This window comes from Physella acuta, unplaced genomic scaffold (genome assembly GCF_028476545.2).
Source record: "Physella acuta isolate Inbredline_101_S28 unplaced genomic scaffold, ASM2847654v3 ptg000053l, whole genome shotgun sequence".
NCBI lineage: Eukaryota > Metazoa > Mollusca > Gastropoda > Physidae > Physella > Physella acuta.
Window position 1 is genome coordinate 48421 of NW_026731573.1, and position 19523 is coordinate 67943.

The 19523-nt window shown below is 37.3% G+C and overlaps 1 protein-coding gene across 2 annotated transcripts; it reads right to left on the reverse strand.

Annotated features, from left to right (window-relative positions):
- Positions 1–4237: 4237 nt before the first annotated feature.
- LOC131946662 (2-acylglycerol O-acyltransferase 1) lies at positions 4238–15086 on the reverse strand. Of its 2 annotated transcripts, none has more exons than XM_059307588.1 (6): positions 14870–15086; positions 8242–8481; positions 7852–8099; positions 6905–7079; positions 4683–4882; positions 4238–4471 (listed from the first exon to the last, which is right to left on the reverse strand). In XM_059307588.1, the coding sequence occupies exons 2-6, from the start codon at positions 8478–8480 to the stop codon at positions 4317–4319; spliced, it is 1017 nt and encodes a 338-aa protein (XP_059163571.1). In that variant the 5' UTR covers position 8481; positions 14870–15086; the 3' UTR covers positions 4238–4316. The 2 variants fall into 2 exon arrangements, with proteins under 2 accessions (XP_059163571.1, XP_059163570.1); XM_059307587.1 differs by lacking the exon at positions 14870–15086 and adding an exon at positions 8659–8717.
- Between the last annotated feature and the right edge of the window lie 4437 nt (positions 15087–19523).

Sequence of the window (19523 nt, forward strand, 5' to 3'; positions counted from 1 at the left end):
TTAACTACTACATCAGCTAATAAATTGGCAAATCTTGTTACAACAAATGTCAAAGTATGCAATTTATGCAGGGATGATTAAATACGTCATTGGTATTTTTGCCAAATTATTTAAACAGCCTTTTCTCATTATATCATTAGACTACTTGATCGATAACTATATTACATGTGTTGTTTTTTTTTCCCATGTCATTATTAAAAGCTTTGTAAACTATAAAAATTTCCCCATTAACTTAATAATCATGATTAATTTGATAATATATTAAAATATCTTGACTCTATCTTAGATCAAAACATTATTATGTAGTAGACACCACACTTTTAAAAGCAACTTATAAAATAAGCACTATCGTCTTCATTCATGTGAGCTCCTTGTGGAGCAAAAGGACGCTACAGTCCTCTCCATTGTATTCGGTTCTGGGCGATTCCTCAAAGTTGGGCCCACGACAATCCGGCTGTTTCTGCTTCACTGAAGCTCTCGTTGATTCAATGTGTTAGCGTTTTCTGAGGCAAAGTTGTTGTTTTATGGGGTATGATTGCAAGCCCTAAACCCAACCCTCCCTCTTTATTCGGGATTGTTGTTAGGTTTTTGTTTTCGTTTGTATTTGTAATTGTGTTAGCGTTATGTTTGCGTTTTGTTCAAATTGTTGTTTTGGTTTTGGTTGGTTGTGGTTTGGGTGGGCAATGCCGGGTTTATGATGATTACTAAACACACAGGTAATGGTCTTTAACAGAAAGGTTTTTCACAGAAGCCAGAGCATGGGCCTGGCCGGCTAGTATTATATTAAAAATAGTATTAAAACATCAGTTTATAGGCTAAGAATTACGGAGGTGTAAAACGTTTGATCCCAAGGTTTATTCAGGTGAACCTAATAGGCCATATAGTTAAGTTTTATGTCTGTGTTAAAAATAAATTTTAAGTTGTGACATCATCCATTAGTGCTGTCTACATGAAGTACGAGTTTAAAGTGACTTTTGTGAATTTCCACAAGGTTAATTTTACATCAATATATTACACTCAGGGAAAAATTCATGCTGCATACAAAATATACACATTTAAAAACGAATCTGTGGGTATTTAAATCACAATATATATATATATATATATATATATATATATATATATATATATATATTTTGAATTAAAATTTGTAAGCAAAATAATGAAAAGGGGGGGGGGTCAGAATTTCTTAAAGGCAACTTATAATATATACGCTATGTATGACTACAGAAAATGTTTTCTGACCTTTTCTTAGTACTTTGGCTAATTTACAAATAAACATTGCATGTAAAATTAAACAAGCGCTTATCATAATTTTCTTCTTCTTTTAAATGGGTTTAACTTAACAGGCTCTAGGTTATACTTTACATTTTATTAATATAATCGAATTAAAATTTGAGAGAGCCAATATATTTTTTCATCGATTCAAAATAAATACTTTTTTTTTTACTCAGTAGGCCTAACTATTTATTTAATAACTTATTTTGTACTACTATCTATCAAACGTTTTACACCTCCGTAGTTCTTAGCCTATAAACTGATGTTTAGTAATCATCATAAACCCGGCATTGCCCACCCAAACCACAACCAACCAAAACCAAAACAACATAACGCTAACACAATTACAAATACAAACGAAAACAAAAACCTAACAACAAACCCAACCACAACCACAAACACCAATACAAACACAAAGAAAAAACGAACAAACGAAAACAAAAACCTAACAACAAACCCAACCACAAACACCAATACCAACCAATAAAAAAAAACAACAAAAAAAAAAACGAAAAAGCAAACGAAAACAAACCACATCCAAACGCAAAACCAACCAAAAACACAAATACAAACCCAAAGAAAAAAACACAAACAAAAACGAAAAAAGAAAGAACAAAAACGAACCAAATCAAACCGCAACCACTAACGCAAACCCAACCTAAACACAATGAAAACACTAACGCGAACATAAACGCAAAGTGCTCACAGTCTAGCCCGGGGCGGAATCGCCTGTTTTAGCTTAATAAACGACTATAGTACCCCAACTTATTCATAGTCTTTTGCACTCACTTAAACGAACGCGCCTGTTTCAATTTAATGAACAATTATAATACTCTTAGCTTATCCGTAAAATACCTACAACATTTGCACTTGATCAATCCCCGCTAATTATGTAATTATTTTTTTCCCAACACCAAAACAAAGTAATTAAAAGTAAATTCTTTTCCACTAATGCAATGGTTTTATAAAGGGAAGTGATTGTGTTTTCCTAATTTATCAAAGGGAAGTAAGTGCTATAGAACTAAATAAAGACATAATTAGAATTTTTGTAAAAGATGATATTTTTTAAAAACTTGTGTTTAATGAACATGCCGAAAATTATTACTTTCAGTTTGATAAATGAAAATTATTTCCCAAAACTTTCAATATTAATTTTTTAACTCATAAATTTAGACCATAAGGACTTTAATTATCTTACACTTGAATCCATCGAAGATCCACGACAAACATATGTGTTACATACAGAATTGAGCTTTATATATTAGATATAGACCAGGGGTCGGCAACCTTTTGAAGCGGAAGAGCCAAAAGTTGCAATTTTCAAAATTTCCCTGGTTTTAAAGAGCCACTAACATTTTTTTTATTTCAAATATTTTATTTTTTTATTAAGATTATTAGTATTTGTTCAAGGAGCTGGAGAGCCGCATCTTGATATCAAAAGAGCCGCATGCGGCTCGCGAGCCGCAGGTTGCCGACCCCTGATATAGACTAAAGATTAAATTTTAAACTGACACAAACATACGTGCAAACTTGAACTCAAACACAGCAAATTTAAACTGAAACTTTACCTCAAAAATAATGCAAACATAAACACAAACTTAAACGGAAACAGACGCAACATAAACACAAAGAATAACTCAATAAATAATGCAAACCTAAACACAAGCTTAAACGCAAACATGAAAGCAAACGATAATGTTAACGCAGACACCAACACATTAAGGACATTTAGGATAATTCTCTATTAATAATACTATTATTAATAAAAGTGTGAGCGCTTTTCTGTTTGCGCATTTTTCTGTGTTCGTATTTTGGTCTTTGCACAAATTTCTCTTTGCGCAATTTTTGTGTAAGCGTTTTTTCCTGTTGCGCATATTTTTGGTCACCAATTTTTCAGATAAAATTAAAATATTTGAAGGATAATACATTTTTTTTTCACTGTATGCAAATTAAAATGTTAAGTTGTAAACTTCTACACACCAGTTAAGATTTTAGTAGGAAAATCAACACTTTAAATTATTACACATTGGTGATCAAGTCGATTAAAAAAACCTATATGCATGGCTTTCACTAGTCACAGAGTCAATTTCCTACTAACAGTAAAGACCACCTACTCCTGATCACCATGCAACTTAGGGAATTTGTTGAGAATACTCTTGTGAAAGTTTCTGCGGAAAATAAATGAAATATCGGGGAGTCTGATGGTAATTAATGTTGACTCAATGTCTGTTGTTTTTTACTGATGCAGCATGCGTCTGCTATTATAACAGATAGCAATAAGTGTAGATGGAAATTTAGATTGCATAATGTGTAATAATTGAATGTTATCATAACGATTATCCTTGGATTTCTTTTCTTAGAGTTATAGTATTGTATCATCAATATAAATTTAATAACAACACAGAAATATTAAAACATAAAAAGTAGGTCAGAATGGCTTGGTTAATAATTGTATTAAAGTAAAAATTTGTGTCTTTTATTGAGCTCGTGATATAAGAAATCGCCAACAGCAGTGTAACAAAAAATTGTCATTAACATGTAAATTATAAACCATTTTTAATTAGTAAGATTTATTTATTGGTGATCATTTTTTTTTCTCCGTTTTTATTTATATATTTTTAAATTTTAGAAGCACAGGAATTAAAATATTTAAGCCCTCAAATTAAAAGGTAAAAATTCCACCTTTTAGTTTTTTAAAAAGGTATTTGCAGCTGCCTTTCTTCTAGCTATGAATGATTTTCAATGAAAAATATACAATGTTCTATTCTAGCTTTAAGTAGTTATAATTAGTTGTGGAATTATATAATGTAAACTGCATAGCAAAAGTTGAATGATTTGTTTAGATATAACAACGAATTTTTGGTATTGGTGGCGTCCGTGTGCTATAACTGAGGGTGTCAACCAACCCCCTCAACAATTTTACTTTTTTTTTTTAATTTGGCGGTCTTACCCCCCCCCCCCCCCCCCATTGTGACGCTACTGCGCTACTGCTTGGTATTCATCTACCTAGTGTGTTGTATTAAATTTCTGCACACTTCTTATTCATAGTCTAAATGATCTGATTCTGTATAGCCATATTTGTGTTTGTGTGTTTCAAATAAATTGTAAAGCTCTGAACAGTACGTCTCATGTAGTTCATTAATCTGTTCTCCACTTGGGTCTGGAACTGGTTGGACAACTATTGGAGCACCAACTGATGGATGAAAAACCAAGTTAGTTCAAACATTCATATGTAGTTTATATAAAACAGTTTAGTCAATTAGTAAGGGTTTGTGTTCTCAACATAAAAAGTAATGAATAGTGCACTAAATAAATATATAAATAAATAATTATATTATCATAAACAGTTACAACACACACCAGATAAACTCATTACAAAGCATAGTAATTGAAAGTATCTTTACCCACGGTAAACACAGGTTTTCTATAGGGCAAAAGGCCAAATGTGTAATTAAAAATGCCCCGTCCATGAAATAACGCAGGTGAAAATCCTAGAAGATGTGTTAAAAAATTTTGAAATCTTCTCACGAGAGATCCATCAGGGTTGGGGATTTGCTCATACAAATCGTTTTCTCCAAAGGCAAAGACAGGAACAATACTGGCTCTGAATGCATAAATAATAAAAGCACATTCACAATTATTTTGTACAAAGCAATAAAAATCTGTGATTGGGGTCTCTATATTTATATATATATACGAGCGGACTCGCGGCGTATCATATGCCGCTATTTGTTTTATTTTCTACTTTTCAGTAATTCATAATTTGTGAATTCGACAGTACCAATGCTGCCACTAAAAATATTTGCTTTAAAACACTATCAGTAGGTCGTTAAGGACGATACCCCCCCCCCCACCCTCCCGTAAAAGCAGCCTCCTCTTAGTTACCTCTCCTAAGTTTAAAATCGTTTCAAACTAAATTATCTGCCCCTAATAGCCGTCACTAAACCCGGCTCTACGATTGTAAACATTTAGCGTGTACCACAGCTCACCAGACCATGTGGGGGTGGTAGGGATATGCCTAGAGATCAAGACAGGGGGCTGCTAGGCGCGCTTACAGCTTGGTGTTTTCTGTGGTCTCCATGAAAAGAATTATATATATAGATACTAGCGTATCAGTCTGACGAAATATATAAGAAGGGTTTTATGAATGCGTTATCAATCCTATGTTCTTAGACGCGTGACCTTGTTTTCTAAAACTGAGTTATTTAATGTAAACAATGCCTGCGCTTGGATCATAAATATCGGGACACTGGTTTACCGACACTACCGCATGGAAACCTTGAGTGTACGTTAGTCACTTACCGAAATAATGAGGTAGAACACATTTCGGTGACCGCCCATGTGTCAGGGAAGTAGAGGGGCGCTCTCGGGAGCCCCCGATTACATTACCGCAGAGGCGCCATAGTGCTCGCAGGGGAACCCGGGGCGCATCGGGTCGTGCAATCTACGGGGTGCTGGCGGTTGCGCCTGTTGAAGTTTTAACGCTGAATATAGTAGTACCCGCTATGCAAGACGCACGGATGCCAAGTGCTAACATAGCTGCTCTGGAACTCTGGGCGCAAAATTGTGTATTGACGAAAATCGACCTTCCCGAGCGCCGCTCATATCAAATTTAAATTCTTTTATTAACTGAAACCTTCCAGGGAGAATTCTCATCAACTCCTTAAAGTTTTAAGCACTCAGATGAAAGGTATCGAACCGCATCTTACATTTTTTTTAAATATGCCGTATATAAAGAAAAAATCGCACCCTCCGGGTGCGCCAACCTTGCGAAATTAAAAAAAGATTGTTTTACAGAAACCTCCCCTTGAGTATTCTAATCAACTCCCCCAAGTTTCATGGCGATCGGATGAACGGTGTCAAACGAAATCGACTTTTATTTTTATATACCGTCTATAGAGAAAAAACAAATCGGGCCCTGCCGTGGCGCCACCCCTGCGAAATTGAAAATTCTTTTTTCGCAGAAACCTCCTCTGGAATGTTCTCATCAGCTCCCCAAAGCTTCATGGCACTCGGATGAACGGTGTCGAGCCATATCCACATCCGACTTTTTTTTGTTATATACCGGATGAAAGGTGTAGTAATGCATACAAGACAGATACACAAAGAAACCGAAATAATGAGGTAGAACACACTTCGGTGACCGCTCATGTGTCCAGCTCTCGGGAGCCCCCAATTACACTACCGCAGAGGCGCCGCGTACGGCCGCTGGCTACTTAAAACTAACATAGGCGTTGTAGTGCTCACAGAATAACCCATAGCGCCTAATAACATTCTGAAACAATGAAACAGATTGCGTCATTCGCTAAAGTGACACAAATCAACATGATTTTTTTCTTTAACACGTAGAATTTGTTAGCGTTACTAATGGTGTATTATTAGAAGCTCAATCTCAATTTCTGATTTCATCGTTTAAGGGCATGGGCGGGTGATGAGTACCAACTTCCTTATTTCCGAGTCTAAAGATATAATATTTGGCTAATAGTTTAAACTCAGAGGGTTAAGCGTAAAAATATTTGCTAATTGCAACATTTGCAAACTGCCGAAACTGTACAGAAGGATTTCCTCGCGTTACAAATGGGGGGGGGGGGGGGTAATGTCATCCCAATGTTTTGTTACACCTTACCCGTGCTTCAGTGCTAGTTTGCAAAATCCTTTTCGACTTTTAACTTTGAGTTTTAGACTTCGGGGATGTGCTTCTAAAGCTTCTACAGCTCCACCTATCATTATTGCCAGTGCATTTCCTGTACCTTCTTTTGTTAAAATCCATTCTATGCTTTCTCTTGATACCTCAACAGCTCCTAAGTTTGAAAAGATGATTTCCTTACTTCATTTAATCTTATTGAAAATTTCAGTGAAATCATTAACCAGCAGTTTATTACAGAACGCGACCACAAGGCAGGCGTTTCATTAACCAACAGCGAAGTAAAAACGCCAACCACAAGATAGGCGCACCCATTATACTTACACGTTCATTATCTGATTTATTAACTGACTTGTATTAACTTTTTACTTTTATTTTCCCCAAAAAATACTGTTACTGGTCAAAAATGCTTGCTGAAACCAATAGCCCACTCTGACCTCACCCCAGCAATCGCCTTTAAATTAGATTATTCTATCTAATTGATTTATATTATTAGTATTCCAATACAATAGACATTCTGAATGTATAGCCTTTAGAACATCTTCAATTCCCCTTCCCCCACCTTCTTCAAAGGTGTGTAACCGCTTCTAAATAACGTCTAACGCTAATCGTATTTGTATCCCGACATACACACGTTCGAGGGGATCAAGACGACTAAAATCATCCTAAATAATTTAAATATTTTGCCAAGATATATTTTGTATGATATCATTTGATGTTTAATTTCCCATGATATTTTTTATCCTGAGATCTTTTATTCTGAGATTGTTTGTCATGGAACCTTTCGTGCTAGACACTACAACCGGAGGTAGTCCCGGTGCCACACCACAAGAACAAACAGAAGATCGAGTTCTTGTGGTGTTTGTTAATTTAAAACAAGTTTTTTTTTTTTTTTGTTAAAAAAAAAGATTTTCCAAAAGCTAACTTACCCGATAATAAAAAATATTCCCTAAATATTGGGAACATAAACTGTCCTGAAAGAACACATAAGAACGACTGTAGACCTGGGAACAGCTCACTAAAACCAGTTCCTTCAGAGGCAAAGTTAACAAAATGGCTCTGACACATGACTCCATGAGGATGGCAAGCAAATATGTAATTCTTGGCTGGCGAAAGGTCGTGGGTTTTAATAAGTTTCAGAGGGAAATAATCTGCTGACCAACGAAACAAACTCCACCTAAAATATAAAATAGAAATAAATCATTTTTGTAATTCTAAATATATTTTTTTTTGGTTTCGAAGAATTTGTTTTTGCTTGATTGAATAAACTTGGCCTCTAGTTAATAAATAGATAACCTTTAAAATCAAACTAACGTTACCTCCGCACCCATTCAGATCTTCTCCCGCCGTGTTTGCTGGTGTCCCGATCATAAAAGTACCACGCCAAATAAGCCAGAGGCACAAAGTAATAGTTGGTAAAGAGTAGGTACAGGAATACAAAGAGCATCCCAAAGCCAAAAAATAGAAATGCGTAGGTATAATGTAATGCTCCGACTGTTTGAAGTCTTCTTTCCATTGGGATCGACAAAGGCGCAAATTCAATTCCTAAAATTTTCATTCTAAAAGTAAGAAACAAAATGTTACCTGTAAAATCGTTATCAAGAAGTGCCGCTTAAGCATAGAACTATAAATAAATGCCCAATGTTAGACAGCTAATTGTAATGCACGTGTTAATTATGAATTTATCTTTTTAGTGGCGGGTGGATACTATCCACTGGATAGTTATGTCTACTTACATCACTTTATGACGTCCAAATATTTTAAATGTTAAGACTTCCATTTTGGACGCAGCGCGCCCCAAAAAAAATATTTAATTGACCTCCCAAAACTTAATTCCCATAAAATTATTCAATAGCACTGCAATTATAAAACAATGTAATGATTAATGATCTCTGTTATTTAATATTAAATATAGCATTTAGAATGTGCCGAGAAAAATAAATTCATTGTTTTAAAATTTTAAATAATTGCTAAGCTATTGTTTTATTTTAATGATTTTTATTCCATATCAACCAAAAACAAATGCACAGCATTTAACATTTTAATTTTGTTTAGAAATTAGCCTACTCGTCACTCGTTACTGCGCTCTCATAAGAAAATAAATTCGAGGACACTCGGTATGATAATACTGTTAAAGTGACTTTTATTTTGTGATTTAACCATGTAATAAATGATGCTCTTTGCACCAGAATATATAAGGACATATCAGCGCACTACTACATGGTATATGGAGAAATTTAATATCCGATAGAATTTATGACTTTATGGGCCCTGGTAAAAATGATGAACAATGTCAAGTAGTTTATAAAGATTGGCTGTTTCTCTCAGATACCAACAAAGGGTTATCAGTTTGGGCTATTAGGTATTCTTAGATATGAAATGTATAACTTTCGGTTAATCAACACTTGAGTTATCCGAGCGTGATGTTTCTTGTATTTAGTTTATAGGGTCACGGGGTTGTCCACACTACCGCCCAAACGCCACAGGGTATGCTATGTGAAAACCAGTGTACGTTGATCAGCCTCCGATATTTAGATTTTTTTTGCCAGAAACCTTCGAGGGGTGTACTCAGGGGCGTAGCGAGGTCGGGTGTCACCCGGTGCGGCACTTAATGGTGTCACCCCCCAGAGGCGCAACGACCCTTCCAGGGGACAAACTTTCAATTTTCGATTTACACCCCCCCCCCCCTCAAACTTTCGATTTGCACCCCCTCCCCTCAAACCTTCGATTTGCACCCCCCCCCCTCAAACTTTCGATTTTCACCCCCCACCTCTTAAAAGGCTATTTAACACTCTAATTAATCACTCTATTAAGTGGAATTATCATTTTTCTCTATATATTTTGCTATTTTTTGCCTTGGTGTCACCCCCCTAAATGGTGTCACCCGGTGCGGTCCGCACCCCCCGCACCCCCCTCGCTACGCCCCTGGGTGTACTTACCAAATTTTGTTGTTGATTGCATCAATAATCCAGTAATGTCTAAAGAATAAAAGAATAAGCAACTGGTGACACTACCGCAGGGGCGTCAAGAGGTCGCACAAGGTTCGATTTATTCGTCGATTGTAGTAACCTACTGTATTCATAGTGTATGACCCTCTTTAAAACCGACGAAGACGCCATAGTGCGCATGGAGAGACCGGGGCGCTCCAATTTACACAAGTATAGCCTGTCCGTTATTTAAGTACTATTCTTATATATTATGATCAGTGTTCCCTCTAAGGTGCGCGATTGCGCGGCCGCGCAGTAGTTTTGTAAAATTGGTATATCCTTGTAGTATAAGACTTTTAGAATACCGCGCACACGAAATACAAGTTGCAAACTAGCCTTTTCCCCTTAGAGGGAATGTTGATTATGATAGCCGTTCCGGAACTCTTATTAATACTAATAGTTTCGCTGTCTGTCTGTCTATCTGACAAGAACGCTCTGTCTGACAAGAACGCTCTAGAGAAAACACAAGCAATTTAAAAACATGCATAGTATTTCGAAAAACGAAGTATGACGTCGACACATTTAGCGCAGAGTAGAACATAATCTCAAACCAGAGAGTGCACACAGTCATATGACGTCATTGATTATCGCGTAAACATTGAATTAAAAAGGAAATGTTGTCTAATCTAAATGGTTTGCGTGAAGAGTTTCTTGCATACAATTCTTCGGGTAGGGGCGAAGCCCCACCCCCCGCGTAAGAACGTCTGAGCCGCCCCCACCCCCTCCCCAACTCAAAAGAAATTTCCTCATCGATACTCTATAATAAAATTACCGCCTAATTAATGTGTCTAATCTAAAAAGTGGTTTTCTTGCAATGGGACGGTAGACATGTTTTTTTTGGGGGGGTGGTGGGGGGTGTGTGTGGGGGGGTGGTGTGGGGGGGGGGGTGGTGTGTGGGGGTGGGGGGGGGTGGGGGTGGTGTGTGGGGGGGTGGGTTGGTTTCAGTGTTTCTTTCAGACTTTTTCCTCCCCGGAGAGGGGTGGGGGGTACTTGAAATTTTCGGGGGCGGGGGTAGAATTTTCTGGGAGGGGGCGGACACTGGAAAAAGTATATAATTATATTTCGTTGAATGGGACGGTAGACATGTTTTTTTTGGGGGTGGGGGGTGGTGGAGGGGTGGGGTGGGGGGTGGTGTGTGTGTGTGGGGGGGGGGTGGTGTGGGGGGTGGGGGGGTGGTGTGTGGGGGGTGGGTTGGTTTCAGTGTTTCTTTCAGACTTTTTCCTCCCCGGAGAGGGGTGGGGGTACTTGAAATTTTCGGGGGCGGGGGTAGAATTTTCTGGGAGGGGGCGGACACTGGAAAAAGTATATAATTATATTTCGTTGAATGGGACGGTAGACATGTTTTTTTTTTGGGGGGGGGGGGGGGTGGGGAGCGGTGTGTGGTGGGGGGTGGGGGTGGTGTGTGGGGGTGAGGGGTTGGGGTGGGGTTGGTGTGTGGTGGGGGGTGGGGGTGGTTTGTGGGGGTGGGGGTGGGGTGGTGGGGTGGGGGTGGTGTGTGGGGGGGGTGGGTTGGTTTTAGTTTAGAGAAAAGAGACAGCACTATCAGCCTAGCGCCCGTTGTACCCTTCCTCAACGGGCCATTTATCTAGTTCAATAATAATCCCCTAACTTACATGCCTCAACCAATAGCTAAGAAGTAAGAATTTATTCTGTCTGTTAAACAAAAATTTTAAAAATTGTATGACGTTTACAAGATACTGCCTACGTGGATTGTTGAGTTTCCAGAAAAATACGCAAACGGAAAAATAAGCAACGGAAATTGCGCAAACAGAAAAATGCGCAAATACAAGTTAATCATATTACTACAATTTTGTCATATTTCGTGGATACATTTTAATGTTTTATTATGCTTCAATGTACATGTGGTCACTCTTTGCTAATATCTACGAGTGAGAAATAAAAATAATACTCTTGCGCATTATTTTGTGCGTAGTTTTCCGTTGTGCAGTTGTCCATTGCACATTTGCCCGATCACCGGTTTATTGACCTGTGACGAGGGGCGGATTAAGCTTGAGTGGCACTTAAAAGCTTTTTACTAAACAGGTTTTTAAATTTGTTTTCTTTTCTACTTTTTAGTATTTAGACATTGCAAAGATACAGAGGTAAGTCAGTATTTACATTTTTAAATGTGTGTACAACATGCATTTACTGAAAAAATTTAGGCTACTGTATACCAAACCTAAACCCTAACAACCAAAAACGTTTGCTTTAAACCCGATCAACAAAAGACAATTGTGGTTCAACGCCTAATTTCCGAAAGACTCTTACCCAAACGCCTTTTACCCGAAAACCGTTGTCCCGAAGATTTTATTATCTTGAATCTTTCACACATTTTGAGTGATTTCCGGAGGCCAGATATAGTTCTATACGGTATTTCCGATTTCTAAAAAAATATCACCGATTTGTTTCAAAAGTTTTATGTAGGTAAAGACTAGATGATTATGAACTGTGACTTGTGACTTAATTAATGTGAATTAATTACTTGTTTTCTTTATAAGGTACTAATTTTCTGCGCTTTTATACACATATTTTATACGGTCATTTGGTGCGCTTTTCATTTTTACTTTCTCGTACACCAAGTAAAGAGGAAGTATTTTAATTGTACACAAAAATACTGTATTATTTAAATTGGGCAAAAATTCTAAATCCAAATGTATCAAAATCTCTGTGTCTTATGCGTTACCGAGTAGGAAAAACTGGGCGTTGCTATTTTTGGATGTGTGTTTGTCTGTGAACTCGGTAACTTAGAACCGTTACAGCTAGGTTAGCATAAATCATATAAAAGTATTATGTCAAATTTATAGTTCTGTATCAGCTTTTTAGCGACTTCCGGAAGTGGGACTTGTTCTACTTTCGGTTTTTCAAAGTACTGCTTCTGTTAGCTAGACACAATTTCCCTTATACGTAAAAGATCTAATACTCTGTTTTCTATAAAATTTTGAGTAATTTCCGTTGACCGGAACTAGTACTTTACGCTCTTTCCGACTTCTTAAAAAAAAGATATATGCCATTATTTTTAATTTTTTCATTTGTCTTTCGTCTGTCACGGTCGGCGCAAAATTTCGAACACTTCTACCGGTCTGAGTTATTTTAAAACTTTCACGTTGGTCAAGACATGGAGACTATGTATTGTGACATAAAATGTTACTTAATTAGATGATTAATTAAATTAACTCTTTTAAAAATTAAGCAAAGTTTTCTTTATAAAGTACTAATGTTTCGCACTATTATACACGCTGTTTTTTTGGGGCGCAATTTTTTTTCCTACGAGATTCTATTTACAGCGTCAGTTTGCTTTGCATGTTCGCTTTAGTATTACAGTTTTCATCGTCGGCTTGTGAGGACTGATACAGATTTACAATTGTAATATTTCTTTCTTACTTTTTTATTTTAAAAATAATTATCATTAAAATTTTAAAAAAAAAAAAAACACGTTTTCTGATTGAACTAAAAAGTAGAAAATAAATGCTATACATCGGTGGCCGGAAAGAAGCGCAACGGAAAAAAGCGCAACGGAAAAAAGCGCAAAACAAAAAGCGCAACGGAAATAAGCGCACACGGAAAAAAGCGCAAAGAGAAAAAAGCGCACACGGAAAAAAGCGCAAAGAGAAAAAAGCGCAAAAAGAAAAAAGCGCACACAGAAAAAAGCGCAAACAGAAAAAGGCGCACACGGAAAAAAGCGCAAAGAGAAAAAAGCGCACACGGAAAAAAGCGCAAAGAGAAAAAAGCGCAAAGAGAAAAAAGCGCAAAAAGAAAAAAGCGCACACAGAAAAAAGCGCAAACAGAAAAAAGCGCAAACGGAAAAAAGCGCAAACAGAAAAAAGCGCAAACGGAAAAAAGCGCAAACGGAAAAAAGCGCAAACGGAAAAAAGCGCAAACGGAAAAAAAGCGCAAACAGAAAAAAGCGCAAACGGAAAAAAGTACAAACAGAAAAAAGCGCACACAGAAAAAAGCGCAAACAGAAAAAAGCGCAAACAGAAAAAAGCGCAAACAGAAAAAAGCGCACACAGAAAAAAGCGCAAACGGAAAAAAGCGCAAACAGAAGAATGCGCAACCAGAAAAAACAACGAAAAATGTGCAAAAGAGAAATTTAGCACAAATACCTATATCGACTAGATGACACATTTATACATGACTGTTAGGGCTGCTGTAAGAGTGTCGTGTTTGATCACGTCATCTACTACCATTTAAAGCGTACCACTACCATGTGCATTCCCCTCACCACGATACAGGCGATAATCGCTTTACACAATGCCTATTATTTTCTATTGATTACCCATGGGGTAATGTTTACAAACAAAAAAGTATTTGAGCTTTTATCTAACAACCGTTACGGTGCAACATCTTAAAATGGGAATATTAGCCCCATTTTTTATTTTAAAATAAGTAATGCCTTAATGTCTGCTGAAACGAAGGATGCAGCCAAAACATTTTTAACATTTTTTAAGTTAAATCATAGGTATAATTTGATTTTAAAATCTGAAGAGTCTGACAATTGTTTGGACATTGAAAAACTGCCTTGCATTAAATTCAGGTATAAATATTGTAATAAAAAACCTTAATATTCTACACACACATCTTGATTAGGTTGTATGTCCAATAAAATGTAATTATTTCGGGTTATTGTTTTAGTTATAATTCTAGGCTTATTTTGTATGTTTTAAAGTAGCCCGCGGCTTTCTATGTAGGTGTTGCCTTCAACTACTTCACGCTCTGATGGTGAAAAATGTACTGTGAAAATTTCAATCTGGGAGTGGGGGCCGCTTTTAAAATGTAGTAAGCCGCTCCGACACGTCAAGCTTTTTATAGACCAACACCACAGGCTATAGTGCATGCAGGACCACATTCTGTGCTGAACTAGATCTACAAGCTTTGTAGGAACCCCAGACAAATACACTTACAACTTGAATAAGCACAAAGGTCAAGGTTCGCTCTGTAAAACTAAAGCAAATAAAAATACCTTAATTTTATTCCCGATACACGGATGTTTCTGGAAAATTGTTATGCTTCACAGAGTATATACGTAAAAAGCACACAGTAATAGCACACCCGCCTAGAATGAGAACGTTGTGTTTCAATCAGACTTCAATGTTAGGTCAACACAAAAGCTGATGTGTTAGCGCTGGTTTGTTCGTGTAGTATCTGGTGTGTATACACTTTCAGTTGAAAGATAACTCTTATCTAGCTTGTGCACCACACACGTCGCATGAACTATTGCAATTCTTAAAAAATATAATAGTTATAAGCCTATTACGCTATAATTTTTTTTAGTAAAATTTAAGTAAAACAAAACTTCTAATTCATCAGGTGTGCATATGAGACTCGCATACTTGTATGTACTAATCTGAGGTGGCGTTTAAATTAGATCATCATAGGGGGGGGGGGGGCACTTGGAATTTTCGGGGAGGGGGCGGACTAAAATTTCAGGGGGGTGGGGGGGGGGGGTGACGACGGGGACGGGACATTGTTGAAAGTATACATTTTATATATAAATTCCATTTCGTTCGGGGGACGGTAGACTTTCTCCGGGAGGGGGGGGGGGGGGGGAAGGGGGGCTAAGAGATGCCTGGGAGAAGCTCTGTTTTTAACAATCACTTTGCCTTTGTACTTTCTCGTATACAGAGTATAGAAGAAGTATTGTAATCGTGCACACATATCACATGAAATTTTGACAGTTTTCACCTTTTTACACCTCAGTACTTCATCATATACGGAGTATAGGGGACTTATTTCAATCAGGCAAAACTTATAAATGCAGATTTATCAAAATTTCATAGTGTTATATAAGAATATTCGAGAAAGTTTAGGGGAGATCACTCAATTCGCTTTATTATTTTGGTGTCACACAATTGACGTAGAAAACAAATAAGTCTGTAATGCCAAGTAGCAGTCCAGATTCTTTATTTCGACTGTATATAATTCAGTTATGAGCTCTTTATATTATTACCTATCACGTTTGCGCCCTTTTTTTTGGGTCGGCGCATAACGTAGGTCATTTAGTTTTAGGGAGGGGGGGGGGGATCAAAATCCGACAAAAAAAAATATTTTTTTGCACCTTGATAGACTAGTGGTTATGTAAAAACAAAAAAACTGATTGATTGCAGCAGTGATTGTTCTACAGTAAATAAAAGGCATATATTGAGAAAAAAAAACTACATAAGTTGTATGAAAAATAGGCGAATCTTTAAACCACTTCCATGACTTAATCTCTCCTTTAAATAGTTGAATAAACCCAATTAAAAATAGTTTTTTACTGAGCGAATTAAAATAAAAAATTATTCTCTTAAAAACTATTAAAATTAAGCATCCTGACGAATGACTAAGCTATAGAAAGGAATTTAATCCAAACTAATATATATGAAAAAAAAAAAAAGTTATTTGACTCGCCAAATAAGAAGGAACACTATACATAATTTTTTTGGGCGTAAATAAGAAATTTTAAAACTTGATTATTCCAAGCCAGAAATAAGTTTGAGCCTATCTGTGTGTGATTTGTTGTCTCATAATAATTGCAATAAAACGATTTAATTTAGAATTTAGTGAGACCGTCTTCTAATATATATATATATATATATATATATATATATATATATATATATATATATATATATATATATATATATATATAAACAAATCGCGCCCTGTCGGGGCGCCACCTCTGCGAATTTGAAATTTATTTTTTCACAGAAACCTCCCCAGGAATATTCTCAACAACTTCCCAAATTTCACGGCGATGGGATGAGAGGTGTAGTAATGCATAAAGGACACACACACACACAGACATACATACATTGCTTTTTATATATATAGACTAGCGTACCCGTCCCCCGCGCGTTGCCGCGGGGATAGAAGAAAGTATGACGAAATGTATTAGAAAGATTTCACCAACGCGTTACCAATCATATGTTCTTAGACTCGTGACCGTCTTTTCTAAAAGTGAGTTATTTAAATGTAAACAAAGCCTGCGCTTAAATCATAAATATTGGGACACAGGTTTACCTACACTACCGCATGTAAACATTGAGTGTACATTAATCACTCACCGAAATAATATGTTAGAACACACTTCGGTGACCGCCCATGTGTCAGAGACGTACAGGGGCGTTCTCATGGCCCCCACCTCCCCCCGATTACACTACCGCATAGGCGCGGCGTACGACCCCTGGCTCCTTAAAAGTAATAGGCGCCATCGTGCCAAATGGTTCCCAGAAAGAACCGCAACGGAAAAAAGCGCAACGGAAAAAAGCACAAATCAAAAAGCGCAACGGAAAAAAGCGCACACGGAAAAAAGCGCAAAGAGAAAAAAGCGCACACAGAAAAAAGCGCAAACAGAAAAAAACAGTGGTATAATGAACTCCCCAAAGTCTCATGGCTATCGGATGAACGATGCCAAACCAAAATCGACTTTTATTTTTATATACGGTATATAGAGAAAAACAAATCGCGCCCTGCAGGGGCGCCACCCCTGCGAATTTGAAATTTTTTTTTCGCAGAAACCTCCCCAGGAATATTCTCAACAACTTCCCAAAGTTTCACGCCGATGTGATGAGAGGTGTAGTAATGCATAAAGGACACACACACAGATACACATACATTGCTTTTTATATATATAGATAGATATAAAAATAAAAGTTGATTTTGGTTTGGCATCGTTCATCCGATAGCCATGAGACTTTGGGGAGTTCATTATACCACTCTAGGGAAGGGTTCTGTAAAAAAATAATTTTTAATTTCGCAAAGGCGGCGCCACGAGAGGGTCCGATTTTTCTCAATATACGGTATATAAAAATAATAAAAGTGAATTGCAATGACACCATTCATCCGATAGGCATGAGACTTTGGGGAGTTCATTATACCACTCTAGGGAAGGGTTCTGTAAAAAAAATTAATTTCGCAAGGGCGGCGCCACGGGAGGGTCCGATTTTTCGCTATATACGGTATACAAAAATAATAAAAGTGAATTGCAGTGACACCGTTCATCCGATAGGCATGAAACTTTGCGGAGTTCATCATAAAACTCTAGGAAAGGGTTCTGTAAAAAATCATTATTAATTTCGCAAGGGCGGCGCCACGGGAGGGTGCGATTTTTATCTATATTCGGTATATTTTAAAAATAGTCGATTTTGGTGTGACACCGTTATCCGAAAGCCATGAGACTTTGGGGGAGTTGATTAGAACAATTCAGGGAAGGGTTCTGTAAAAAAAAATCCTTTTTTAATTTTGCAAGGGCGGTGCCACGGGAGGCTGCAATTTTTCTCTATTTACGTTTTATAAAAATAAAAGTCTATTTCGGTTTCACATCGTTCATCCGTGTACCATGAAACTTTGGGGAGATGATTAGATCACTTAATGGTAGGGTTCTGCAAAAAATATTGTTTAATATTGCCATGAAACTTTAGGAAGTAGAATATTACTGCCAAAAAGAAAACTAAAGTTTCTTATGGGCGGCGCCATATAGGGTACAACAGTGGCGTAGCGAGGTCGGGTGTCACCCGGTGCGGCACTTAATGTTGTCACCCCCCAGAGGCATAGAGACCCTTCCCAGGGACAAACTTTCAAATTTTCGATTTGCATCCCCCCCTCAAACTTTCGATTTGCACCCCCCCCCCACTTCAAGTTTTCGATTTGCACCCCCCCCCCTCAAACTTTCGATTTGCACCCCCCTCGACTTTTTCTCTATATATTTTGCTATTTTTTGCCTTGGTGTCACCCCCCTAAATGGTGTCACCCGGTGCGGTCCGCACCCCCCGCCCCCCTCGCTACGCCCCTGGGGTACAACTTTTGTCAATACACGGTTTGGCGCCCAGAGTTTTAGAGCGACTATGTTCGCACTTGGCATCAGTTAATCGAGCGTCCTGCATAGCGAGTAAGGGGTACTACTATATTCAGCAGTAAAACTAAAACAGTCTTCTAAAAATAACTTTGTAACGCGAGAAAATCCTTCTGTACAGTTTCGTCACCTTGCCAAAGATGAAAAAATAACTTTTTGAATATGAGGAGCCTACTGTAGAGTTTCGTCACTTTGCGAATGATGCAATAAGCATCTACTATTAGACAATCCAGTCAGAAATTGAGATCGAGCATCTAATAATAGACCATTAGTAACGCTAGCATATTGCTTCAGTCACAATGATATTTAAAACACGTCAAATAATTTTTACTTTCTCGTCTTTACGTAGTATAGAGAAAGTATTGTAATCGTGCAAAAAAAATTAATCGAGATTTTTACAAATCTCGACGTTTTACACCTCACTGATACGGAAAAACATAATTTTGCAATCTTGTCCGTATGTCTGTGTGTCTGTCTGTGTGTCTGTCTGTCTGTCCGTGTGTAAACACGATTACTTGAGTACCGTTACAGCTAGGTTGATGAAATTTCATATATAAGTATTTTATCAAAATCGTAGATCCTTATCAACTTTTGAGCGATTTCCGATAACCGGAAGTGGTACTTTTCCTACTTTGAATTTTTCAAAAGCCTATAACTTGAGTACTATTTCAGATAGATAAATGAAATTTCACATGTTAGTAAAAGATCTAATTCTCTACCTTCTATCAAATTTTGAGTAATTTCCGTACCGGAAGTAATAATTTACGCTACTTCCGATTTCTCA